This window comes from Ochotona princeps, chromosome 2 (assembly GCF_030435755.1).
Source record: "Ochotona princeps isolate mOchPri1 chromosome 2, mOchPri1.hap1, whole genome shotgun sequence".
Classification (NCBI taxonomy): Eukaryota; Metazoa; Chordata; class Mammalia; order Lagomorpha; family Ochotonidae; genus Ochotona; species Ochotona princeps.
Genome location: NC_080833.1, coordinates 121,371,446 through 121,394,516, shown reverse-complemented (window position 1 = coordinate 121,394,516; position 23,071 = coordinate 121,371,446). Strand labels below are relative to the sequence as shown.

The following is a 23,071-nucleotide window of genomic DNA, read 5'->3' as shown; positions in this document are numbered from 1 at the left end:
GTGGGCTGACAGAGGAGCTGAGTGACTGGGCAAGCTGTCAGTTTCCACTTGGATTTCCAAAGAAAGTGATTTGTGTTAGAGTTAAACTCTGAGGGCTTCGCCTCCATGTTGCCTTGGCATATGGTGACCTTGAATCTTCATGAAAATCAACACTTATTTAAACAAATAAACCTGAGCATTTATTTAAAAAAATTTTTTTTTGAAAGGCAAAGTTTCACATGGATAAGAAAACCAGAGAGAGTGATCTGCCATTCATTGCTTTATTCCCCAAATGGCCAAAGTGGCTAGAGCTGGGCTGATCCAAAGCCAGGAGCCAGGAGCCAGGAACTAGGAGTTAGGAGCTTTTTCTGGATTTCCCATATGGGTGGGACAAGCCCAAGGCCTTGAGCCATTCTCTACTGTTTTACCAGTCCATAGCAATGGAGCTGGATTGGAAGGGAAGGAGCCAGAACATGAACCTGTGCCTGTATGGGATGCCAGCATGACAGGCAGAGGCTTAGGCTACCATACCACGGCACTGGTTCCTATCAGGATGTCTTGTACACATTATCTGGTAGAGGTTTGCTTAAAGGTTTGAAAGAATTTTGATGCATAATGGTGAAAAAAAAATCCCTCTCAATTCAGATAACTTGGCTATCTCTAGTGAGGCTTTTCCTGCAGATTGGCTCAGGTTTGCGTGCGTGGTCAAGAAGAATTGGGGACTGGCAGTTCTGTCCTAGCCGTCGAAATTGCTGCTTTGATCTCATGTTACTGTGGGCCAAGGTGGCAGTTGGGCTGTGTGATTGAGTGCAGTGGGGCTTGAGGAGGGTGAGGCTGGAGTGAAGGGAGGGGGAGGTGGGTGGGTAAGTCAAGACCCCCTGAAACCAGTCATTTCTTCTTTAAACTTCACCGTAACATTTGTTGTAAAGATTTATTTCATTTATTTGACAGCCAGAGTGGCAGAGAGGGAGAGACAGAAAAAGAGATATTTTTTCTTTGTAAAGATATATTTTTATTGGAAAAGGCAGATTTTACAAAGAGAAGAGGATCAGAGAGAGAGATCTTCCTTCTGCTGCTCACTATCTAAGCAGCTGCAATGGCTGGAGCTGAACTGATTCGAAGCCAGGATCCAGGAGCCTCCTTGGGGTCATCCAGGCTGGTGGAGAGTCCAAGGAATTAGATCATCCTCTACTGCTTTTCCAGGCCATGAGCAGGGAGCTGGATTAGAAGTGGAGCAGTGGGAACACAAGTTGGTGCCCATATGGGATGCCGGCACTTGCAGGCGGAGGATTAGCCAACTGAGCCACCACACTGGCTCCAGAAAAAGAGGTCTTTCATGCCCTGCTCCACTCCTCAGATGACCACAACGGGCAGGCAGGGACCCAGAACTGCATCTGGGTCTCCCACACGAGTCAAGGGCCCAAGCACTTGGGACATCTGTTGCTCTGCTTGGGCATTAGCAGACATTAACTGGACTGAAAGCAGAGCAGCGAGGACTTGAACTTGCACTCTGGTATGGGATGCAGGTGTTGCAAGCAGTGGTAGCCCTGGCACTGGCTGTTGGCTTGCAGCATGGTATTCACGCCTGGGATAGTTTCCCTTCCTCAGCATCCCGCTTCCCACCTGCAGCCTTTGCTTCTAGCTAGGGATGGGTGCTTGTAACAGTACATAAGGGAAACTCTATGGGTGCTGTTTTACTGTAGTACTTGGCATTGCCTGAGGCTTCTAGCCCATGGTCAGAAAATGACTCCTTCACCTTCAACTTGGATTGAGTTCCGGTTGGGTGAGCAGAAAAGGAGGAAGGCAGAAACCACAAGTCGGTCCATCTCTTTGGATCAGGAAATGTGTTGGGATTTTCAGAGGGCACCTTGTAGCTGGATCTCAGTGGCCTGCCCGAGCTCTGTGAGGAAGTCTCTGTGTATTTTCTTTCTTTTTTTTTTTTGAAGATTTATTTATTTTTATTACAAAGTCAGATACACAGAGAGGAGAGACAGAGAGGAAGATCTTCCGTCCAATGATTCACTCCCCAAGTGAGCCGCAACGGCCGGTGCTGTGCTGATCCGGAGCCATCCAGGAACCAGGAACCTCTTCCGGGTCTCCCATGTGGGTGCAGGGTCCCAAGACTTTAGGCTGTCCTCGGCTGCTTTTCCAGGCCTCAAGCAGGGAGCTGGATGGGAAGTGGAGCTGCTGGGATTAGAACCAGTGCCCATATGGGATCCTGGGGCATTCAAGGCAAGGACTTTAGCCGCTAGGCCACGGCGCCGGGCCCAGTCTCTGTGTATTTTCATAGGCACACTTGGTACTACATCATAGGACAGTTCTGTTGGTAGGGTTAAGAAAAGAATGCATCAGGCTCAGCACGGTAGCCTAGCAGCTAAAGTCCGCGCCTTGCACACACTGGAATCCCATATGGGCGCCAGTTCTTATCCCAGCCTCCCCGCTTCCCATCCAGCTCCCTGCTTGTGGCCTGGGAAAGCAGTTGAGGACGGCCCAAAGCCTGGGGACCCTGTGCCTGTGTGGGAGACCTGGAAGAGGCTCCGGGCTCCGGGCTCCTGGCTTCGGATCAGTGCAGCTCCAGCCGTTGGAGCCACTTGGGGAGTGAATCAAGGGATGGAATATCTTCCTCTCTGTGACTCCTCCTGTCTGTATACCTGACTTTCTAATAAATAAATAAATAAATAAATAATCTTAAAAAAGAAGAAAGAAAAGAACGCATCTGTTCTAGACAATGAATAGTGCCTGCTATTTCCCTAGCACAGAAATAGTCTTGAGATGAGAAAAGCCTGGGGACCAGAGTAGCCAGCGCTGTGTTGTCTGTTCAGGCCTGTCTTGTATATGGGGTGCCTACCATGTGCTGGGCATCGTTCTTGGTGCCTTTCCACAACCTCCAGTCTTGTGAGAGAGAGACATTTACAACATAAATCAAACGGGCGAACATCCAAAGAGGAAAGGAGAGCAGTGGGTGGAGCCGTGGAGTGTTGGAGCGGGGCGTGAGATGCTATGGGATGTGGGCTTGGGAAGGCTTTGCTGAAAAGATGACCGAACAGCCAAAGGAAGTCACAGCAGCCCCCAAAGGTAGCTCCAAGACAGGGGCAGTCGGGACACAGAGACCGGTAAGAACAGCAGCCCTGAGTGGGAGGCTCGCTGGACACATTTGAGGATAGTGGAGTGGAAGCAATAGTGCTGGTTGTTACTGGAGGGCTAGGGGCAGTTAGACGTTGGCGGGAGCTGCCAGGCTGGGTGAGAGCCTGGGGATTACTGCAGCACACCTGGGAGTCCTGTCGGGGTTTTGGATAGAGCTGTGACTCATTCTGACCCCTCTTTAGTCAGGCTCGCCCTGATGGCTGTGTTGAGAAAAGGGGGGGTACAGCAGAAGGGGTGAGACCAGTGGGAAGCCAGTCGCCGAGATGCTGCTGCTCGGACCCACTGCATTCGTGGGGTTGGAAGAGTAAGACGTTCCAGCTGTGTGGAGAGTCAACAGATTGGCTGGTTGACCAGATCTGGGGTGTGAGGGAGTGTGAGGAACAAGGAGCGACTTCATTGTTTATGGCTGAGCACCAGGAAGCGGGTGGAGCTGGGGAATCCCATCACAAGATGGGGAGGAATGTGGAAGGAGCAAGCTTGAGAGGACACAGATCGGAAACCTGGTTTTGCACGCCTTAGATTTGCGATGCCTGTGCAGGCAGATGGAGATGCTGGGCAATCAGTGGGCGCAAGAGTCTGCAACTGTGGGCAGCGGCATGGGACCCCTCTCCGTCTGAGCAAGGTCTTCTGAGAAGACCCTGAGCCTGGGAGCCCCAGAGCCATTTCTGGTGCCAGGTAGCCATGGATTGGCCATGGATAGGTCTGACCTGGAGTGATCCAGCTTTGCCTCTGGGACTCGTTGGGATCCCAGCTTCAGGCAGTGTGGCCAAGGGCTAGTGTCAGTGAAGGTTTGTGCGAGCCACCTGCTACAGAAGCTAGCTCCGTGGCGAGCACTGCTGCTCTTTCAGAGACCTCCTGGAGCTCTGGTCCGGCAGCACCTGCCTTTCCCTCCCCTTTCCTGTAAAGCAGCATGCCTCTTGGAGTGCCCTCCCTGTGTGAGTCCCCTTCATTGGGCTGTGTTGTTTGCGGGTTTTCCGGGGCTCAGCTTGGGTTGGCTGGGAAACGCGAGGGTGTTAAGGGCAGCCTTGAGGGTTGCTGTTGGAGGCCTGGGGTGGAGGCCAGCTGCCCTTTGGAAACACTCTGAGAGTCCAGCCCTGCAAGTCCAACTCTGCTTGGGGCTGAATGTTCCTCACCTTCTCCAGCATGCCACAGCACATGCTCTTAGAGGGGCTCTTCCCAGCCTGGCACCTGGGCAGTGCCATCTACCAGGGTGGCGGCAGCTCCACAGACGGTTTCATTAAGTGGGCTCGGTGTTGGAAGGCTCTGCTGGATGAGTCCCTTGGGAGGAATAATTCAGGCCAGACAGGGGATCGGTTTCCTCCCTCCCTCCTCTTTTCTGCCTTTTAAATGTTTATATCTGAATTTTTGTTTACTTAAAAGGCCGAGTAATGGGGCAGAGGGAGGGAGAAAGTTCGTTGGCTCATTCCCCCAAATGCCTGCAGCTGCCAAGGCTGGGCCAGGCTGAAAACAGGAACCCAGAACTCAAGCCAAGCTTCCCTCAATGGCGGCAGGGGCCCAGATATCGGAGGCGACACCCAGGATGCATTAGCAGGGAGCTGGAGCGGACGTGTGCATGTGTTGCGAGTGGCAGTGCAGCCCACGGAGCCACAGTATGCTTGTGTTTTTCAAGATTTATATATTTGTTATCGGAGAGGCAGATTTACAGAGAGGAGGAGACAGAAAGGTCTTGCATCCACTGGTTCACTCCTCAACTGGCGACAAAAGCCATAGCTGAGCTGATCCAAGCCAGGAGCTTCTTCCAGATCTCTCATGTGGGAGCAGGGTCCCAAGGCTTTGGACTGTCCTCGACTGCTTCTCCAGGCCAGACAGGGAGCTGCAAGGGGAAGTGGAGCAGCTGGGACATGAACCAGTGCCCATATGAGATCCCGGTGCATACAAGGCTAAGACTTTAGCCACTAAGCTATTGCACCGGGCCCAGTGTACTTTCCTTTTAAAAAGTGTTGAGCTTTATTTTACTACTTATTTTTAATTGTATTTGCATATTTACTTTTATTTAAAAAGCAGACACACAGATTCAGAGAGAGACCTTCATCCACTCATTTACTTCTCAGATTTCTGCCAGAGTTAGGATTGGGCCAGGCTGAGGTTAGGAGCCCAGAACTTCATCAGGGCCACTCATGTGGCTGGCAGGGACCCAAGTATTTGAGCATTTGTCTGCTGCTTTCCAGCATTAGCTGGAATACTGACTTGGAAGCTGAATAGCCAAGACTCAACTTGGGTGCTGGGTTGTGGAGTGCAAGTGTCTCGAGCGATGACTTGCCGGCCGTGCCAAATGCCTGTCCCAGACTTGATGTTTTCGGAGGGTCTCCTTGTCTCTGACAGTGAGTCAGTAGCCGTGAAGACAGCTGGCTTCCTTCATTTCGTGGGATTCCAGACAGTGTGGGCCGAAGTTCAGGAGAAATGCTCCCGTGTTTTCAGTCACGGCAGGATACCGATCCAGGGCTGTCCCCTGGGGACAGCTGTGTCCACCGTGTCTCCTCGGAACTCTTCCCGTTTTGCAAAAGTGAACCTTTCATACCCCCTGAACAACAGCTGTCCCCTTCTCCTGCCCATACCTGACACCTGCTCTGTTGTCTGTCTTTATAATTTTTATTGCTTGTAAATATCTGAGTGGGATCATGAAGTGTGTCTTCTTTGTGGCTGGCTTCCTCCACCCAGCGTAACGTCCCTGACATCCGCTAGTGGCTTGTCTCAGAGGTTGCCGGTATGTAATATTCCATTGAAGCTTTGCCTATCCATCCATCTATTGATGGGCATTTGGGAACACTTCTACGTTTTAGCGATTCTGACCCTGCTGCTCTGAATGCGGATGTACAGACATTCCTTGGAGGCCTGGTTTCTGCAGCGCACAATTCAGTTTTTGATCAGCGCATGACGCTCGTTTTACCAGCGGACGTAAAGGAGTCTATTCTTGTGGCTTGGATTCGCATTTCCCTGACCGCCCAATGATTGGAGTGTCTTCCTGTGCTTAGTGCTAATCTTCCTGCCTCTGGAGAAATGTCTACTGGGTTGATCGTAACTTTGGTGTTGAGTGTTGGGGGTTCCCTATATATTATAGACATTAAGTGCTTGTCAGATATATGATTTGTAGATGTATTCACTCCTGTGGACTGCCTTTGTATTCTGCTGATAGTACAAAATTCCTGGATTTTCATTATGTCCCATTTTTTTTTCTATTACTATTTTCTGTTGTTTCCTGCACCTTTAGTGTCATGTGCAAATTATTACCAAGGCCGGGGTTGTGGCGGAGTATTTTTTATCTTGTTTCAGCCTCAATCTCTTCCTTTCCTCATTTACTTGTTTATTTTTAATGGAAAGGCAAGTTTACAGAGAGAAGGACATGCGGACAGAAAGATCTTCTGTCTGCTGGTTCACTCCCCAAATGACCGCAGTGGCCAGAGCTGAGCCAATCGAAAGCCAGGAACCTCTTCTGGGTCTCTCATGTGGGTACAGGGTTCCAAGGCTTTGGGCCGTACCCCACTGTTCTCCCCGGCCACAGGCAGGGAGGTGGAAAGGAAGTGGAGCACCTGGGACACGACCTGGCATCTCTGTGGGATCCTGTGGTATGCAAGGCAAGGATTTAGCCATTTAGCCATCATGCTGGACCCGTTTATTTATTTAGTTTTAAGTTTAAAAAATATTTATGTATTTTTATTGCAAAGTCAGATATACAGAGAGGAGGAGAGACAGAGAGGAAGATCTTCTGTCTGATGATTCACTCCCCAAGTGGGTGCAATGGCTGGTGCTGCACTGATCCGAAGCCAGGAGCCAGGAACTTCCTCCAGGTCTCCCATGTGGGTGCAGGAAGCTTCACTGATCTGAAGCCAGGAGCCTAGAACTTCTTCAGGGTCTCCCACAAAGGGTGCAGGGCCCCAAGGCTTTGGGCCATCCTAGACTACTTTGGGAAGCAGGGTCACCAGGATTAGAACCGGCGCCCACATGGGATCCCGGTGCGTTCAAGGTAAGGACTTTAGCCACTAGACCACTGTGCCAAGCCCCCGTTTATTTATTTTTAATAACGTCGTTAGACCAATAGATTAGTACAAGTTTTTTGGCCTTAACAAATGTTATTCACTGATTCCTCCCACAGACAGTATTCCGAGTAGAGAATGAGCAAACGTGTGGAGATGGGAGCAGAGGGCCCTTGTGGGTTGGAGGAGGGACAGGTGTGTGCTGCTGATGAGGCTGTTTGGAATCTGCCCTGCTTTGGTGAAGGGAGGCGCTTGATACATACAGCGGATTGGGTCAAGTTGGAGAGCTGTCTGCCGTCTCTTGAACTGATCGCTTCACCTTTCCAAACCTGCTTCTCCGTTTATTCAGACACCTGGTGGTCCTGAGCACTGTTCTCTGCAGATATTAACCCAGAGTCACAAAGCCCACAGGGGCTGGAGCTGGGATTTGAACCCAAGCTCTCCAGTTCCAGTGTTTGGGAGGAAAGGGATCCCTAGCCGCCTGTACGCGCTGTTCCAAAGATCGAATGAGGTGATGGGCCTGAAAGCGTGGCATAGATTGCAGAGTGGTAGGCCGAGTGATGACTCTTTGCTAAGAATTAAGCAAGCTTAGGAATGGCTGTCCTGGGGGAGTTGAGAGCTTGGCTATTTGGCAAGCTCTGTGGGAGACTCCTTGCTGACGATCCTGGCGGACAGAGTGACAGTCAATGGCAAACGCTGGGGGAGGACCCTGGACTGCAGGCTTAAGCTCTGCTTGCACAAGGGAGTTGTGAACAGCAACGAGTCTGTGTTGCAAGAACCTGGAAAACCAGATGTCTCCCTAGCAAACTCACCTTCCACAGTGGGCTTGCTGGGTGCTTGGAAGCCGGGCTCCGGCTTCAGTTCCTTTCCCTCCAGGACTTTTCTCAAGTGGCCCTGTGCTCAGACCTGCTCTGTTTGTGGAGGGAGTTCAGAACAGGGGCGTGTCCAGGTGTGTGTTGCTCTGGGGCAGACGTAAATGTGCTGTGCACTGCAGGGAGCTTGGAGCTGGCTGGTCTGGGGTGCATGTGCTGAGGCTGCGAGGGTGAAGCCACTGGGTGGAAGGAGAGGAGGAAGAAGGAGGCCCTGGCACCTGGCGCTTGACCTCCATGGGTGTGGAGGCCCAGGCATCCTGTGATGTTTTTGGGCCTGGCTTGCGTGGCCTGGCTGGTGGGCGGGCTAGGGGTGGGGACCTGAGCTCTTCATTTCAGTTGCCTGACATGGAAACCAAGGTGCTAGCTAGAATCGTTTCTGCCTCCGCCCCCTGTGCCGCCCTGCTGGTGATTGATGTGCGGGGCATCCGGGGCTTGGAGGGGCTGATGTACCCCTGACCTGTCCCGTGCTGCTGCGGCTGGTGTTCCTTGGGAGGAACACCTTCCCACCCCCGACCCCGGAGGCTGCTTTATTCCAACCTCTTCCGTCTGATTTCTTTAGAGGAGCGCATCGGGAGGTCCTACCTGTTCAGGCTGGCCAGCTCTTCCCACACCTTGGTGGTAGGAGACAGGGAATGGAATGATACAGTCTGCTCTAAGGCAGTTGGGACTGCAGCCCCCGCAGGGAAGCAGAGTGGGGAGTGAAGCACTACTTCACCTAGACGCATGAAGAAGAGAACTGGGGCCAGCATGTGGCACAGTGGGTTAAGATGCTGTGTGTGATGACTTTGGAAGCCCTGCTTCCTATCACACTCCCTTCTGATGTGCTCGGAAAAGTAGTGGAAAATGGCTGGAAGTCCTGAAGCCCTCCACGTACATGGGAGACCTGCAAGAAGCTCCTGGCTTCTGGCTTCTGCCTGGCCTAGTCCTGGCCTTTGTGGCCTTCTGGGGAGTGAACCAGAGGATGGAAGATCTTTCCCTGGAACCCTTCCTCTCTGTCTCGGTAACTCTGTGTTTCAGCTAAATGAAATAAATCTTAAAGTGAAGATGAGAACTTTGAACCTAAAGGAAACTTTTCCCCCAGAGGAGTCTTGGGAGGGCAGCTGTGTCTCGAGCTGCCCTGTGGCTCCTTGTTAGAGTGGAGTGGAAGTCCTGCCTGCTGACCCCCACATCCTCACAGGGACCCCCAAGTCTGGGCCATCATATGTTGTCCCTGTGTTGCTGAGTTCCCTTCTAAGGGGCTTCCTGGAGTGGGGCAGCTCCCATCGCAGAGCTGTGCGCTGGGCCCCAGATCCACTGCTGGGCTCTCCCCGCTTGCAGCTCAGTTAGTATGTTGTCCACACACCAGCCCCTGGGTCAGGCCGATCTGTCTCCCAACAGTTTCAGCCGGAGCTCTAGGGGTCATGTGACCATCCGTGGACCCATCCCAGGACTAGACCCATCACAGGACCACTCTAGATCAAGAGCTGACCGCGAGGCTGGAAGTGGCGTTGGTTTCACTCAAAGCACATGATTGAAAAGTAAGACCAGGGTCATTTTCCAAGCTCTTCAAAGGGTGACTGAGCAGGCGGTGGAGGTACTGTGTGCCAGACTCCGCTCTAGGCCTGTCTGACAAGCTCGCTCCGCTCTCACTGTACCACGGGGAAGACAACATTCGTCTTTTAAACAAGGACACAGAAGTCAGCTTGGGCGTCTATGCCTAAAAAGCAGCAGAGGGGCCGCACTTCAAGATCTCTGCTTTTTTCAGAGAAGACTTTTATTTGAAAGGCAGAGACAGGTCTTTTATTGGCTGCTTCATTCCGCAGGTGGCTACAATTAGCTGAGCCTAGCTGATTCAAAGCAGGGAGCCAGAAACTTCCTCCAGGCCTCCCACGTGGGTGCAGGGATCCAAGACCTTGACCATCTTCTGCTGCTTTCCCAGGCCGTTAGCAGGGATCTGGACGGGAAGTGGAGCTGCCAGGTACTCCAACCGGCGCCCATGTGGGGCAGAGGCTTAGGCTACTACACCACAGTGCAGGCCCCTGTAATTTTTTTTTCTATTATTTCTTTTTATTTAAAAGGCAGGGTTACAGAGAGAGGAAGAGACAGACAGAGAGGACTTTCATCTGCTGATTCATGCCCCAGGTGGCCACAGTGACCAGAGCTGGGCAGGCCCAAAGCCAGGAGCCAGAAGCTTAAACCAGTTCTCCCACACGGATGCAGGGCCCCAAGTACTTGGATTATCTTCCTCTGCCTTCCCAGGCACACTAGCAGGGACATGCTTTCCTAGGCCCATAGAAAGCAGAGCGGCTGGGACCCGGTGCGGTAGGCTAGTGGCCGAAAGTGGTGACTTTATCTGCTATGCCACAGCCCTAACCTCTTGAGTCTGAACTTTTACAGAAAACTTATTTTATTGATTTTAAAGGCAGAATTACAGAGAAGAAGAGACAAAAGAGAGATCTTTGATCTGCTGGTTCATTTCCTAAATGGTCATGACTGCCAGCCTAAAACTCCGTGCATCTCCCATCTAGGTTGCCAGGATCCAAGCACTCACTGGGGTCATCTTCTCTGGCTCTACTGGAAAAGCAGAGGAGGTTGGCCCAAGTCCTGGCGACCCTGCACCAACACCAGAGACCTGGATGCAGTTCCAGGTTCCTGGCTGCTCCTGCCTGGCCTGGCTCTGTCCATTACAATTATTTGGGGAATGAAACAGTGGATGGCAGTTCCCTTCTTTCCCCCAGGTCTCCCCCCACCATAATTCTGCCTTTCAAATAAATGAATCTTTAATTTTTAAAAAAGATTTATTTTATTTTTATTACAAAGTCAGATATACAGAGAGGAGGAGAGACAGAGAGGAAGATCTTCCATCTGATGATTCACTCTCCAAGTGAGCGCAACGGCCGGTGCCGCGCTGATCCAAAGCCAGGAACCAGGAACCTCTTCCAGGTCTCCCACGCGGGTGCAGGGTCCCAAGGCTTTGGGCCGTCCTTGACTGCTTTCCCAGGCCACAAGCAGGGAGCTGGATGGGAAGTGGAGCTGCCGGGATTAGAACCGGTGCTCATATGGGATCTCGGCACGTTCAATGTGAGGACTTTAGCCACTAGGTCACTGCGCCGCCAGGTCCATGAATTTTTAATTAAAAAAAAAAATTCCTTACGGATCTTACTTAAATTTCTCCACATATTTACTTCTTTTCAAGTTGATTTTTTTATGTCAGCACTGTGTCTGGGTTCAGTTTCCTGCTTCATGAAGTATATCCTAGGACTTATTAGTAACCGTGCAGCTTTTGCTTGCCTCAACAATATACTTCCCCGCCTCTCAAATGGTATTATAGAACTTGAAGGACAAGAGTTCTTTACTGAGGCTGATACAATGGCTCAACTGGCTGATCCTCCCTCTTCAAGCACCAGCATCCTGTATGGGCACTGGTTCGTGTCTTGGCTGCTCCGCTTCCCATCCAGCTTCCTGCTTGTGGTCTGGGAAAGCAGAGGAGAGTGGCCTCAAAACTTGGGCTCCTGCACCTGCAGGGAAGACCTGGAAGACGCTCCTGGCTTCAGCTCAGCTCAGCTCAGCTCTGGCTGTTGCGGCCGCTTGAGGAGTGAACCAGTGAATGGAGGATCTTTCTGTGTCTTCTCCCTGTATGTCTGCCTTTCCAATAAAAATAAAGAAATCTTTAAAAAAAATTTAAAAACCCACAATTTTGTTTGAGTAGACCAACAACGGTGTCTCCTGCCTTTCTCTCCGGCTCCCTTGCCAAAGGGTGCATTTTGGATGTTTTTATTTTGCCTTCTCTGTCTCCTGACTTCCCTTCATATTTTTAATTTCTGACCGCATTTTGAGTCATTTCCTCAGGCTCGTCCAGTTCACCATCCTTCTTTTTAGCTAACCTGCTTTTTTTTTTTTAACATAACCATTGAGTTTGTCATTTTAATGACTGAAATGTTCACTTCTTGAAGTTTGACCTGGTTCTTGTTCACAATAGCCTATTATTTCCCCACAATATCCTATTCTTTCGCTGCGGTTTCTTCTTTGCCTTTTAAAGGCTTAATTGCACTTCTTTTATAGTTTCTTTCATATTTTCCTATTGTCTCCAGCCCTTAGATCGTTAGTTCTCCTGCTTCTTTGTTCGATTGGTTGGCTTGTGCTGTAGGCTCACTTTCATCAAGTTGGTTTTGGTTTGCTTTGTGAGTGTGGAAAGCCCCTGGAGAGCCCTTCTGCATTCATGTTTACAAGGATTTACTAACTTGGACTTCTGCTGCGTGGAAAGCTTATACACTTGGAACCTCTAGCAGCATAGCGCAGGTCTTAGTGGATGATTTCTCATGGGGAAAAACACGTTGATACTACACCCAGTGTCTCAGGTAAATGACTGTTGTGGGTGTTGCCTTTCACCCGTGGGAGTTTTCCTTATCTCTCTTCCGAGAGCAGGGAAGTCCTCTTGGAGCCTGGGAGATCGGCTTCATCTCCCTGCCCTGCAAGCCCCAAAGCATTGTATCACACCAAAGCTTCTGCTCTCGGGGTCTTGAACCTGACCTAATCCCTTCCTGCTCCCAAGTGTGAGATTACCATTCTCTGTTCCTGTTACCTATGTTTTTCTCCCTTTTTCAGATTCAGCTTTTTTTCCTTTCGAGTTTTAGATCGTCTTACCCCATCATTTTTAGCATTTGGAGTAGGGGAGCTGTTTCCATCAGCTCGGTCTATCATGATGCCAGAAGACTCCTGTAGCAAGTGAGGAACTCTATGCTTGCACACTTCTTCCTGTGCCCTTCGTATTTCCCATTGCTTTATCTTTCTGGTTGCTTTCTGAGGAACTTCCTGGGGCATGTTCTTATTCTTATACTTGAACAGTGAGTTCACGCTGGCTCCTGCAATAGCTGTTCCAACTCCATGGGGTCTTGTTCACTTTGTCCTGTTGTAAAATTGCTTCTCCTTTTATCTATCTATCTTAAAGATTTATTTTTTTAATATTTATTTTTATCGGAAAGGCAGATTTATAGAGAGAAGGAGAGACAGAAAAATTTTCCATCCGTTGGTTCAACTCCCCAAGTGGCTGTGACAGCTAGAGCTGAACCAATGTGAAGCCAGGAGCCAGGAGCTTCTTCTGGGTCTCCCACCTGGGCGCAGGGTACCAAGGCTTCGGGCCATCCTCCACTGTCTTTCCAGGCCACAAGCAGGGAGTTGGATGGGAGTGGAGTAGCTGGGACACAAATTGGTGCCCATGTGGGATCCCAGCACGTTCAAGGCAAGGCTTTTAGCTACAGAGCCATTGTGCCAGGCCTGTTTTTATTCTTACTTTAAAATATTTATTTATTTTACTTGGAAGTCAGAGTTGCAGAGGGGGAGGGAGAGTCAAAGGGAGGGAGAGACATCTTCCATCTGCTGGTTTAATCTTCAAATAGCTACAACAGCCAAAGCTGTCCTGGTCCAAAGCTGGGAACCAGGAGCTTCTTCTGAGTTGCCCACATGGGTGCAAGGCTCTGCTGTTTTCCTAGGCCATCCACAGGGAGCAGCCAGGACTTGAACCGGTGTTCATATGAGACGCCAGCGCTGCAGGTGGAGGATTAACTCACATGCCACTGTGCCAGCTCCTGTTTCTCTATGTCTCACCGTAATAAACTTGGTTTTCAGCATGAACATATGTACTCAATTGCATTCTCAAGTGTGCTAGGCTCAGAATTGCAACATTACACCATTAACAACATCTCATCTACTAAGTTAGTTCAGTAACTCTTTTGTTCTTTCAGAGTATGCTGTCAAAATATGTGTCTGAAAAGTTAGGGGTGGACACTGGTTAGTAAGATGTCGGTTGGAGTGCCCACGCTCCGTATTCAAGTGCGTGGCTCGGAGTCCCAGCTTCCCTCCTGGTTCTGGTTTCCAGGTAATATGCAACCTGGGCAGCAGCGTTGATGACTCCGCTGGTTGGCTCCCCAGCACCCACACGGGAGCCCGGGATGGTGGGGAGAAGGGAGTGCCAGCTGCTGCCTTCATGCTGGCCCTGCCCTGGCTGTGCTAGCCCTTTGCAGCATGAACCCACAGGTGGCAACTCTGTCTTTTGAACAAATTAAAAAATGAAGAATTTAAAGCTGCTTTACTCAGTTCTTTTCTCTGTGTGCTTATGTTAGTAATCGAATAATAAGTCATTTGACTTATTTAGAATAATTTATAATAAATAATATGATGCATAATTCACAATAATTCACAAGTCATTTGGCTTATTGTTCCTGTGCAATCAATTTGAAGTTTACTTCTTGCATCCACTTTGATTTATTTTTTTGATATATTTATTTTTATCGGAAAGTAAGATATACAGAGAGGAAGAGAGACAGAGAGGAGGATCTTCCATCCAATGATTCACTCCCCAAGTGACTGCAGAGGCCAGTGCTGAGTCAGTCCGAAGCCAGGAGCCAGGAACTTCCTCCAGGTCTCCCACACGGGTGCAGGGTCCCAAAGCATTGGGCCGTCCTCTACTGCCTTCCCAGGCTACAAGCAGGGAGCTGGATGGGAAGTAGGACTGCTGGGATTAGAACTGGCGTCCATATGGGATCCTGGTGCGTTCAAGGCAAGGACTTTAGCCACTAGGCTACCGCACCAGGCCCTGATTTCACATTTTAAGAATATAAAACATTTACATGATTTAAAAATCAAAAGTATTACAAAACTTCTTACTTCCATCTCCATCTTACTTCCTCACCTTTCTTTCCTGTGTCCTTTTGCATACATGAATGCATTAATGTACATTTGCATATGTATGTATATTGATGTGTTGTGTTCTGCAACTCCTTTCTCAGTAATTTCCACTGTGCCTCCATGAATGAAATACCCTGGTGCAGGAGTGATTTTGTGGCCTTAGACCTGCAAGGTGGCTGCCAAGCCGAGGTGCATCTGTGTGTAGTTCCCCAGGCCCTGCACTCAGGCTGTGCATTTTCCATTCCTATTGGGGATGAAGTTCTATACCTCCTTTCTAGAGCTTCACCAGCGAGGGTGCTACCACATTTTTGCTGGTCTGCAAGAAATGACATCTCAGTGTAGTCTTAACATTCATGTCTTATTTTCAAAGACCTTAAAACATGCTTTTGTGGGCCTGGCGTGGTAGCCTGGTGGCTAAAGTTTTCGCCTTGCATACGCCGGGATCTCATGTGGACACCAGTTCTAATCACAGCAGCCCCACTTCCCATCCAGCTCCCTGCTTGTGGCCTGGGAAAGCAGTCGAGGACGGCCCAGGGTCTTGGGACCCTGCACCCAGAAGAGGCTCTGTGCTCCTGGCTTTGGATCGGCACAGTGCCTGCTGTTGTGGCCGCTCGGGGAGTGAATCATCAGAGGGAAGATCTTCCTCTCTGTCTCTCCTCTTCTCTATATATCTGACTTTTTAATAAAAATAAATCTAAAAAAAAAAATTTAAAAAGGCATTCTTTTGTACACCGTCATTACATCTTTTTCTTTGAACTCTGTTCATGTTTTTTCCCTGATTTTCCATCTTGGTTTTCATTTTTTTTTTCCACTGCATTTCTGAAAGAATTCTTTATAAATTAGGATGATAGGTTCTTGACTTGTGATGGCAGTTGTAACTATTTTGCCTCATTTTGGTTTTCACTTGTTTAGTGGTTCAGAGTGTGTTTACTTAAACACCGTATAACCCCTGGTCCAGTCAGACAAGAGTAGCGTGCTAATGAAGGCATGGATTCAGAGACACCCCCTGATTTCCTCATGAGCCCACGAAAACGGGGTACCTCCATCTTAGACCCAAACCAGAAGCCACCCTACAGAGACGCAGATGGCCATACGTATAAAGTAGATTCATGGCACAAAGCTGGAAATAACTAAAATGTTGCATAATTGAATCAAAATTCAGAATATTTTAACAGCCTGCAAATATGGGCCAAAATGCAAAAAAAAAAAAATATTTAGTGGAAATAACGTTTTGTACCTTGGCTTGGAAGCATTAATTCCATATGTTCAGGATTGGGGACATCTGCCATCACACAGCTTCATGTGTCTAAACCTTGGGTTTGGTTGACCACACACTTATGTAAGCTCAGTGGGGGTAATGGGTTGCTCAAAGCACATGCATTCTAAGAGAAACAGGAAGGAGAGGGGAAGAAATGTGCCCTCTCTGGCCTTGGTATGTGCCAGACCACCACATGCAGAATGCTTTGTTTAGTTTTAGGGGCCATAAATCAAGGAGAAGTGTGGTCTCCCGTGAGCAAGTCCAAAGTGGAGAAGCAGAGCCAGAGGAGGGTCTGGAAGCCCCATGGGGCACGTGAGCAGGCACTGGGGGCCCGGAATGTGGAAGCGGAGGGCAGGTCACTTTTGAAGTATTTGAAGGCTGTCGAGAAGAGGATCCACATTATTTGCTGCCAAAAGCAGGCTTAGCATGGGTGGGTATAAGTGTCGGCACAGGCAGGGCCCCCTATCGGAGTATTGATTGGCATGCAGGAGTGCTGGGTGGGGGAAGGGCTGCCGCCTCCCGAGTTCCTTGCTCCCCACAGCTGCAGGGTTTGGACAGAGGCATGACAGGGCCCTGCTGCTGCGCACACTGGTCGTTCAGGCTTTTGTCGTTGGACTCTCAGAAAGCAATCCTTCCATCCTGGTGTCTTCTGTTTGTGGAGAATGAGAACAGGTGGGGTAAGCAGTCTGTGGGATTTCTTGGCTCACGGAAGTAGATGAAGTGTTAGGGAGACTTTCATCTATAGGCTTTCATGTTAATATGCATCAACCGGAGATCAAGATCCTGAGTGCGTTCCTGAGAGTGGGGTCCTGTGGATGGTGTCGCCCCTGAAGGGGGAACTTCAGGTGGGTGTTCACAGTGTACATACACAGTGAGCATGGGCTCCCAGCGCTCTCCCGGCTGTGCCGAGAGCACAGACGCGTCCCAGTATCAGCTGCTCTGGGAACTCCGTGGCCTTTCTCGGGAGCATCTGTGTTTTTAACTGGCAGGTGCTTTCTGTGATCGTCTTCCTAGCAGACGTGAGGCTGCACATGAATTAGCACAGACCACATAACACGCAGATTTGAATTCCACGCTAGAGGGTTCCTGACTGTTGAGCCTCTCCAGCAAGCTGCCAGCCGGTGCTGATCTGGCCAGCTCTGAGCCTACCCTCAGTAGCCGGGATCCGAAGCAGCGGTCTGCAAGTGACTCCCACAGATCAATTGTAACGGGACCCTCCTTGCCCCCGGCCCCAGACTTCTGGCTCAAAATGCAACTTCTCAGGCAAAGCCCTTTTCTCTCCACGACCAGGGTTTCCAGTGCTAGAGCCTAGGAATGGGCCTGGGGATGATTCTTAAGCACATGCAAGGTATTAAGTTAGGAGTCTTTGGGGGGGAAATGGAGGGAGAAAACATTCCAGCCGAATGCAAGTGGGTGGCTGGACACAGTCTACCAACAGAGAGTGTGAGTAGGGAGAGACCGGCCGGGGAAGTCGGGCCACTGCACGCGGCCCCTCGTGTGACACATGATCTCATTGGTGTCCTCCCACTCCCCCAACCCTGCCTTGCTTCTCCAGTTGTGCAGCATGTTCTGCCTACCCCACGCCACGGTGCGCTGACCATGAGCCTCAACTCCTCGCTTGGCCACAGAAAGGAGCTGAGTAACCTCACCAAGCAGGAAGCTGGTGAAGGGGGCGTCATCATCACAGAGTTCATCGCCATCATCATCATCACTGTCTTCGTCTGCCTGGGCAACCTGGTCATCGTGGTCACCTTGTACAAGAAGTCCTACCTCCTCACCCTCAGCAACAAGTTCGTCTTCAGCCTGACCCTGTCCAACCTGCTGCTGTCCGTGCTGGTGCTGCCTTTCGTGGTGACCAGCTCCGTCCGCAGGGAATGGATCTTTGGTGTGGTCTGGTGCAACTTCTCCGCCCTCCTCTACCTGCTCATCAGCTCGGCCAGCATGCTCACCCTCGGGGTCATTGCCATCGATCGGTAAGCTCAACTCCCCGTGGAGACAGCTGGGAATGGCGGAGTGAGAGTCAATGGCTTTCTCACTGTCCTGCGACTAGGGCCTTTGCTTGGGGCATGGGTGGCTATAAGCAGGCTCAATTTTGCCTCTTCTTCTGTCACTTCAACCAGAACACCTCTGGTTGAACCTCTGGTTTTATATGCGAGTTTTAGAAAAAAGTTCCATTGAGCAAAGAAGAAAATCTAGAGGCAGGCATTGCAACTGAACGTGCTGCTGGGATACGCACACCCCATGTCAGAATGCCAGGGTTCACGTCCCACCTTCGCTTCCGAGCTAGCTTCCTGCTAACGTGCACTCGGGGAGGCGATGATGGCTCAAGCCTGTAGGTCCTTGTCACCTATGTGGGAGACCCAGCTCGAGTTCCTGCCTCCAGCCCTGGCTTTCTCTTAAGTGGATACAGGCAGTCTACAAACCTCTGAGTGTCTGAAGCAGAGGCTGAGGAAGCTGAGATGCTGGGGTAGGTTTTGGGTCCAGGTTTCTGCCTCAGCTGTGCTTTCTTCGCAACACACTGCCTGGCTGTGCCATGCTTGGGCAAGTCGGTGGGAACTTGTCTGCTGGGGTTCACTTAGGAAGCAACCTCCCACCCTTCCTATCCAGGGTGAGGAAGATAAGCAACCCGGACTCAGAGGCAGGGACGTTTGGGAAGACACTGGATGTGGGTGCTCGGCCTCTGCCCGGCTGGTGCCTAGCGAGCAGTGGCTGTGACAGGGCACAGGCCTTCTGATCCCCAGGCCGTGCCGGCACATCCAGGTGCACCAGCCTCGTGGACTCGGGCAGGGAGTCTGTAGCCCGTCAGGTGCTGCACTGTACTGATGGTCACGGCCGTTCATCTCAAGCTGGGGCGGGGCAGCAGGACGACAAAGAAGGCCTTTGTGATTTGCCAGAAATTGAGAAGGAAGTTAGCAGAGAAATTGTCCATGGATGACATGAGTCCTTGGCCTATTTTTTTTTTGGCACCAACTGTATTTTTTTTAAAGAATGTCTTTATTTTTATTTTACAGAGAGAAGAAACAGAGAGATCTGTTCATTGGTTGACTCTCCAAATGGTTGCAACTGTCAGAGCTGGGCTGGTCTGAAGCCAGGGGTCAGGAGCTTCCTCCAGGTCCCCTATGTGAGTGCAGGGTCCAAAGGCCTTGGGCCATTCTCTGCCACTTTCCCAGGTGCATTAGCAGGGAGTTGGTTCAGAAGTAGAGCAGCTGGAACTTGAGGCCTGTGTGGGATGCTGGCACTGCAGACAGAAGCTTAAACCACTAGGCCATGGTGCCAGACCTGGGACCAACTGTATTTTTAGTTGATGAGTGGTAGGGATTCGGGGCGTCCTCCGGAATCCTTTCTGTGGCCACGCAGGGGATGGAGGAGGAAGGCATTGGTTAGAGTGAGTCAGTCATCTTCTCTGCTTCTTTGTTTCTCCCAGCAATAAAACCAGTATAAAAAGTAATGGGAGGGCCCGGCGGCGTGGCCTAGCGGCTAAAGTCCTCGCCTTGAAAGCCCCGAGATCCCATATGGGCGCCGGTTATAATCCCAGCAGCTCCACTTCCCATCCAGCTTCCTATCTGTGGCCTGGGAAAGCAGTCGAGGACAGCCCAAGGCTTTGGGACCCTGTACCCGCGTGGGAGACCCAGAAAAGGTTCCTGGTTCCTGGCTTCGGATCGGTGCAGCACCGGCCCGTTGCGGCTCATTTGGGGAGTGAATCATCAGACGGAAGATCTTCCTCTCTGTCTCTCCTCCTCTCTGTATATCTGACTTTGTAATAAAAATTAATCTTTAAAAAAAAAAAAAGTAATGGGCCCGGCGGCATGGCCTAGTGGCTAAGGTCCTCGCCTCGAACACCCCGGGATCCCATATGGGCGCCGGTTCTAATCCCTGCAGCTCCACTTCCCATCCAGCTCCCTGCTTGTGGCCTGGGAAAGCAGTTGAGGACGGCATAAAGCCTTGGGACCCTGCACCCACGTGGGAGACCTGGAAGAGGTTCCTGGCTCCTGGCTTCGGATCGGACGGAGGATCTTCCTCTCCGTCTCTCCTCTCTGTATATCTGACCTTCCAATTAAAAAAAAAAAAAAAAGTAACAGGAAGAACTGAGGAATGCCATAATCCAACCTCTCTGAAACAAGAACTGCGTATGTTTTTAGCTCATTTCCCTAGACACTCTTGGTGGTCTACAGTACATTTTTGTAAGAGACTCAAGGTGTGTATGGCTTGTGACCTGATTTTGTCACTGAGCAATGTGATGCGTGCTGGGCCCTCCGGGGAATCTGAGTTTACTGGCTGTGTGCCGTTCCATCCTGCGCATGTGCCCTGGCTTCAGCCGGCTCACTGCTACTGTGCGTGGTACATGTGGGATCATGTTTTGTCTGTGGGACTCCTGTGGTTTCAGTCAGACTAAACACACATTCGGGGTTCTTCACAGAAAAGGCTAATAGCCCTTCCGAAACTTGGGCAGATTTTCCTTCATATATTTGACCTTCATCTTATCAAGACTGACTCTATGGTATTAAAAAAATGGCTTGTAAGTTTGCTAGCAATGGAGTTGGGTGAGAATAGGATATCATTGTTGTTTTAATTTATGATCTTTTTTTAATTAAGTCATAGCTTTTTTGCATATCCCTTCCAAGGCATCCTGCCCCATGGATGCAGTGAGGAGAGGCGATTCAAGTGTAGCAGCGGGGACTGGTCTTGAGGTGCCTCTTGCAGAGCTGGTACCAGTGTCTCCACGCAACGCTCCTGGATCTGGGGCGAGGTCAGTGAGAATAGCAGCTTCCACCACAAGCAGGACAGAGCGACAGCTAACAGTTGACCCCTTCTGGGCCTTATTCTTTAGTATCAGGAGTATTTGCTGGAGTCTGTCCTGAGAGCAACACTGTGCTGAATTCTTCGGAGCAGTTGGAGTAAAACATGAAAAGAACTTAGGCCCTACTCCCTCTGGTTGACACTTTAGGTACAGAGGCCAACCAGTGCTGTGGCTGTTTTTTTTTTTTTTTTTTTTAAGATTTATTTATTTTTATTACAAAGTCAGATATATGGAGAGGAGGAGAGGCAGAAAGGAAGATCTTCCATCTGATGATTCACTCACCAAGCGGCTGCAACAGTTGGAGCTGAGCCAATCCAAAGCCAGGAGCCAGGAGCCAGGAGACAGGAGCATCCTCCACGTCTCCCATGCTTGTGCAGGGTCCCAAGGCTTTGGGCCGTCCTTGACTGCTTCCCAGGCCACAAGCAGGGAGCTGGATGGGAAGTGGAGCTGCCGGGATTAGAACCGGCGTCCATCTGGGATCCCGGTACGTTCAAGGCGAGGACTTTAGGCACTATGCCATCGCACCGGGCCCCAGTACTGTGGTTGTTAATCCAGAGAAGAAATAATTGCCGTGGACAATTACCAGGGTTACAACTGCTAATTGGTTGGGGAGAGCCTGGCGTAATGGCTCAGTGGCTAAAACGTGCCAGGATCCCATATGGGCACCGGCTCATGTCCCAGCTGCTCCATTTCCCATTTCCTGCTTGTGCCTTGGGAAGACAGTAGAGGATGGCCCAAAGCCTTGGGACCCTGTGCCCACATGGGAGATCCAGAAGAAGCTCCTGGTGTCAAAATCACCTTGGTTTCGGCCATTGCGTCCACTTGGGGAGTAAACAAGTGGGTGGAAGATCTTTCTCTCTGTCTCTCCTTCTCTCTGTAGATCTGCCTTTCCAATAAAAAAATAAATAAACCTTTAAAAAAAAAAGAACTGCTGATGGGTGGGACAGCAAATGTTTCAGGGAAAAGGTAGCATTTTCCCTGAAATCAGCGAGTAGGACTGCAGGGTATGTAAGAGGTGGAAGGGCCTTCTGACTGCAGGAGCAGCCTCTATTTATTCATGTGCTGGACAGCGATATGCCACCTGGCTCAGCAGTCGGTGCTGGGCAGTCATAGCCAGGCGAAGTGAATATACTTGCTAACAAATACCCTGTGCAAGAGAAGTAGAGGTAGGCAGGCAGATGGTGACTGTATGAGCTGTATAAGGGACCAGTGGTGGAGTGCTGAGGGTGTGTGTCTGAGACAGCTGGACACTCCCAGGCCACACAGGACAGAGCTACAGAGAAACAACGCTGCTACAGGTTATCCAGGTCTGGAGATCCTTGGAAAATTGTTCTGTTTCCCCCTGGCAAACAACCAGCAGGATTCACAGTGCTTTGCCTATTATCTAGATGCTGTGAAATTTGGTGTTTTTGATGATTCATTTCCCAAGTGGTCGCAATGGCCAGAGCTGAGCCAATCCGAAGCCAGGAGCTTAGAGCTTCCTCCAGGTCTCCCACACAGGTGCAGGAGTCCAAGGCATTGGGCCGTCCTCAACTGCTTTCCCAGGCCACAAGCAGGGAGCCGGATGGGAAGTGGGGCCGCTAGAATTAGAACTGGAACCCATATGGGATTCTAGCGCATTCAAGGCGAGGACTTTAGCTGTTAGGCCACCACACTGGGCCCAGTTTTCAGAAGTTTTAATGGCAGATATGATTGATTTTTTGATGACTAATTATTTATATGGGAAATTGACTTAGCCAACTACTATTTTGAAGTTCGTAAAAATGATCTTCATTGGACCAAGTATTTATATGTTCTTTCTTCTGCCTGCCTCATTTCAGGAAGTTAATTTTGCTTGATCTTAGTAATTTCAGAGCTCACATGTTTGCTCTTTAGGTTGGAAACCTGAAGACGTAACCTTGTGTGTGAAAGAGAGGGAAAAAGAGAGAGAGAGAGAGAGAGGAGAGAGAGAGAAAGGTGAAATATAGTAGTAACATGTATGTGAGGAGAGCGGGACTAACAGAGAGAATGGCAATTGGGGAAAGACATGGGAGCATCATTAAGAAGGCAGAAAGATAGTGGTCATGACCAAAGTTAGTGGTGGTCATGACCTTAACTGCGTTGTTACTTGTCAGTAGAGTGCGAGGCACTGCATGAAACTCTTTCCCAACATGCTTGCCAACCCAAGCAAGAATCCTACTAGTCCCCGTTTTGTGGATGAGCAAAATGAGATTTTGAGGTCTGAAGAGAATGTGTCCAAGGTCACGTGGCCGGCAAACAGCTGCTTTAGTTCTGAGATGCCAGAGCCTGTACTCAGTTACTTCGCAGCGCCATCGGGGCAGCACAGTCGGTCACCCAAGCTCAGGGCTCCAGCTCATGCATCCTT

General features: G+C 50.2%; 1 protein-coding gene across 2 annotated transcripts in view; it reads left to right on the top strand.

Annotated features, from left to right (window-relative positions):
- Window positions 1-23,071, top strand: part of GPR161 (G protein-coupled receptor 161) — a 49,238-nt gene that overhangs the window by 14,238 nt on the left and 11,929 nt on the right. For both annotated transcript variants that reach the window (XM_058660604.1, XM_058660603.1), the window contains exon 2: window positions 17,464-17,881. In XM_058660604.1, the coding sequence (XP_058516587.1) occupies window positions 17,508-17,881 (374 nt within the window). In that variant the 5' untranslated portion in view covers window positions 17,464-17,507. The remainder of the gene's footprint in view (window positions 1-17,463; window positions 17,882-23,071) is intronic.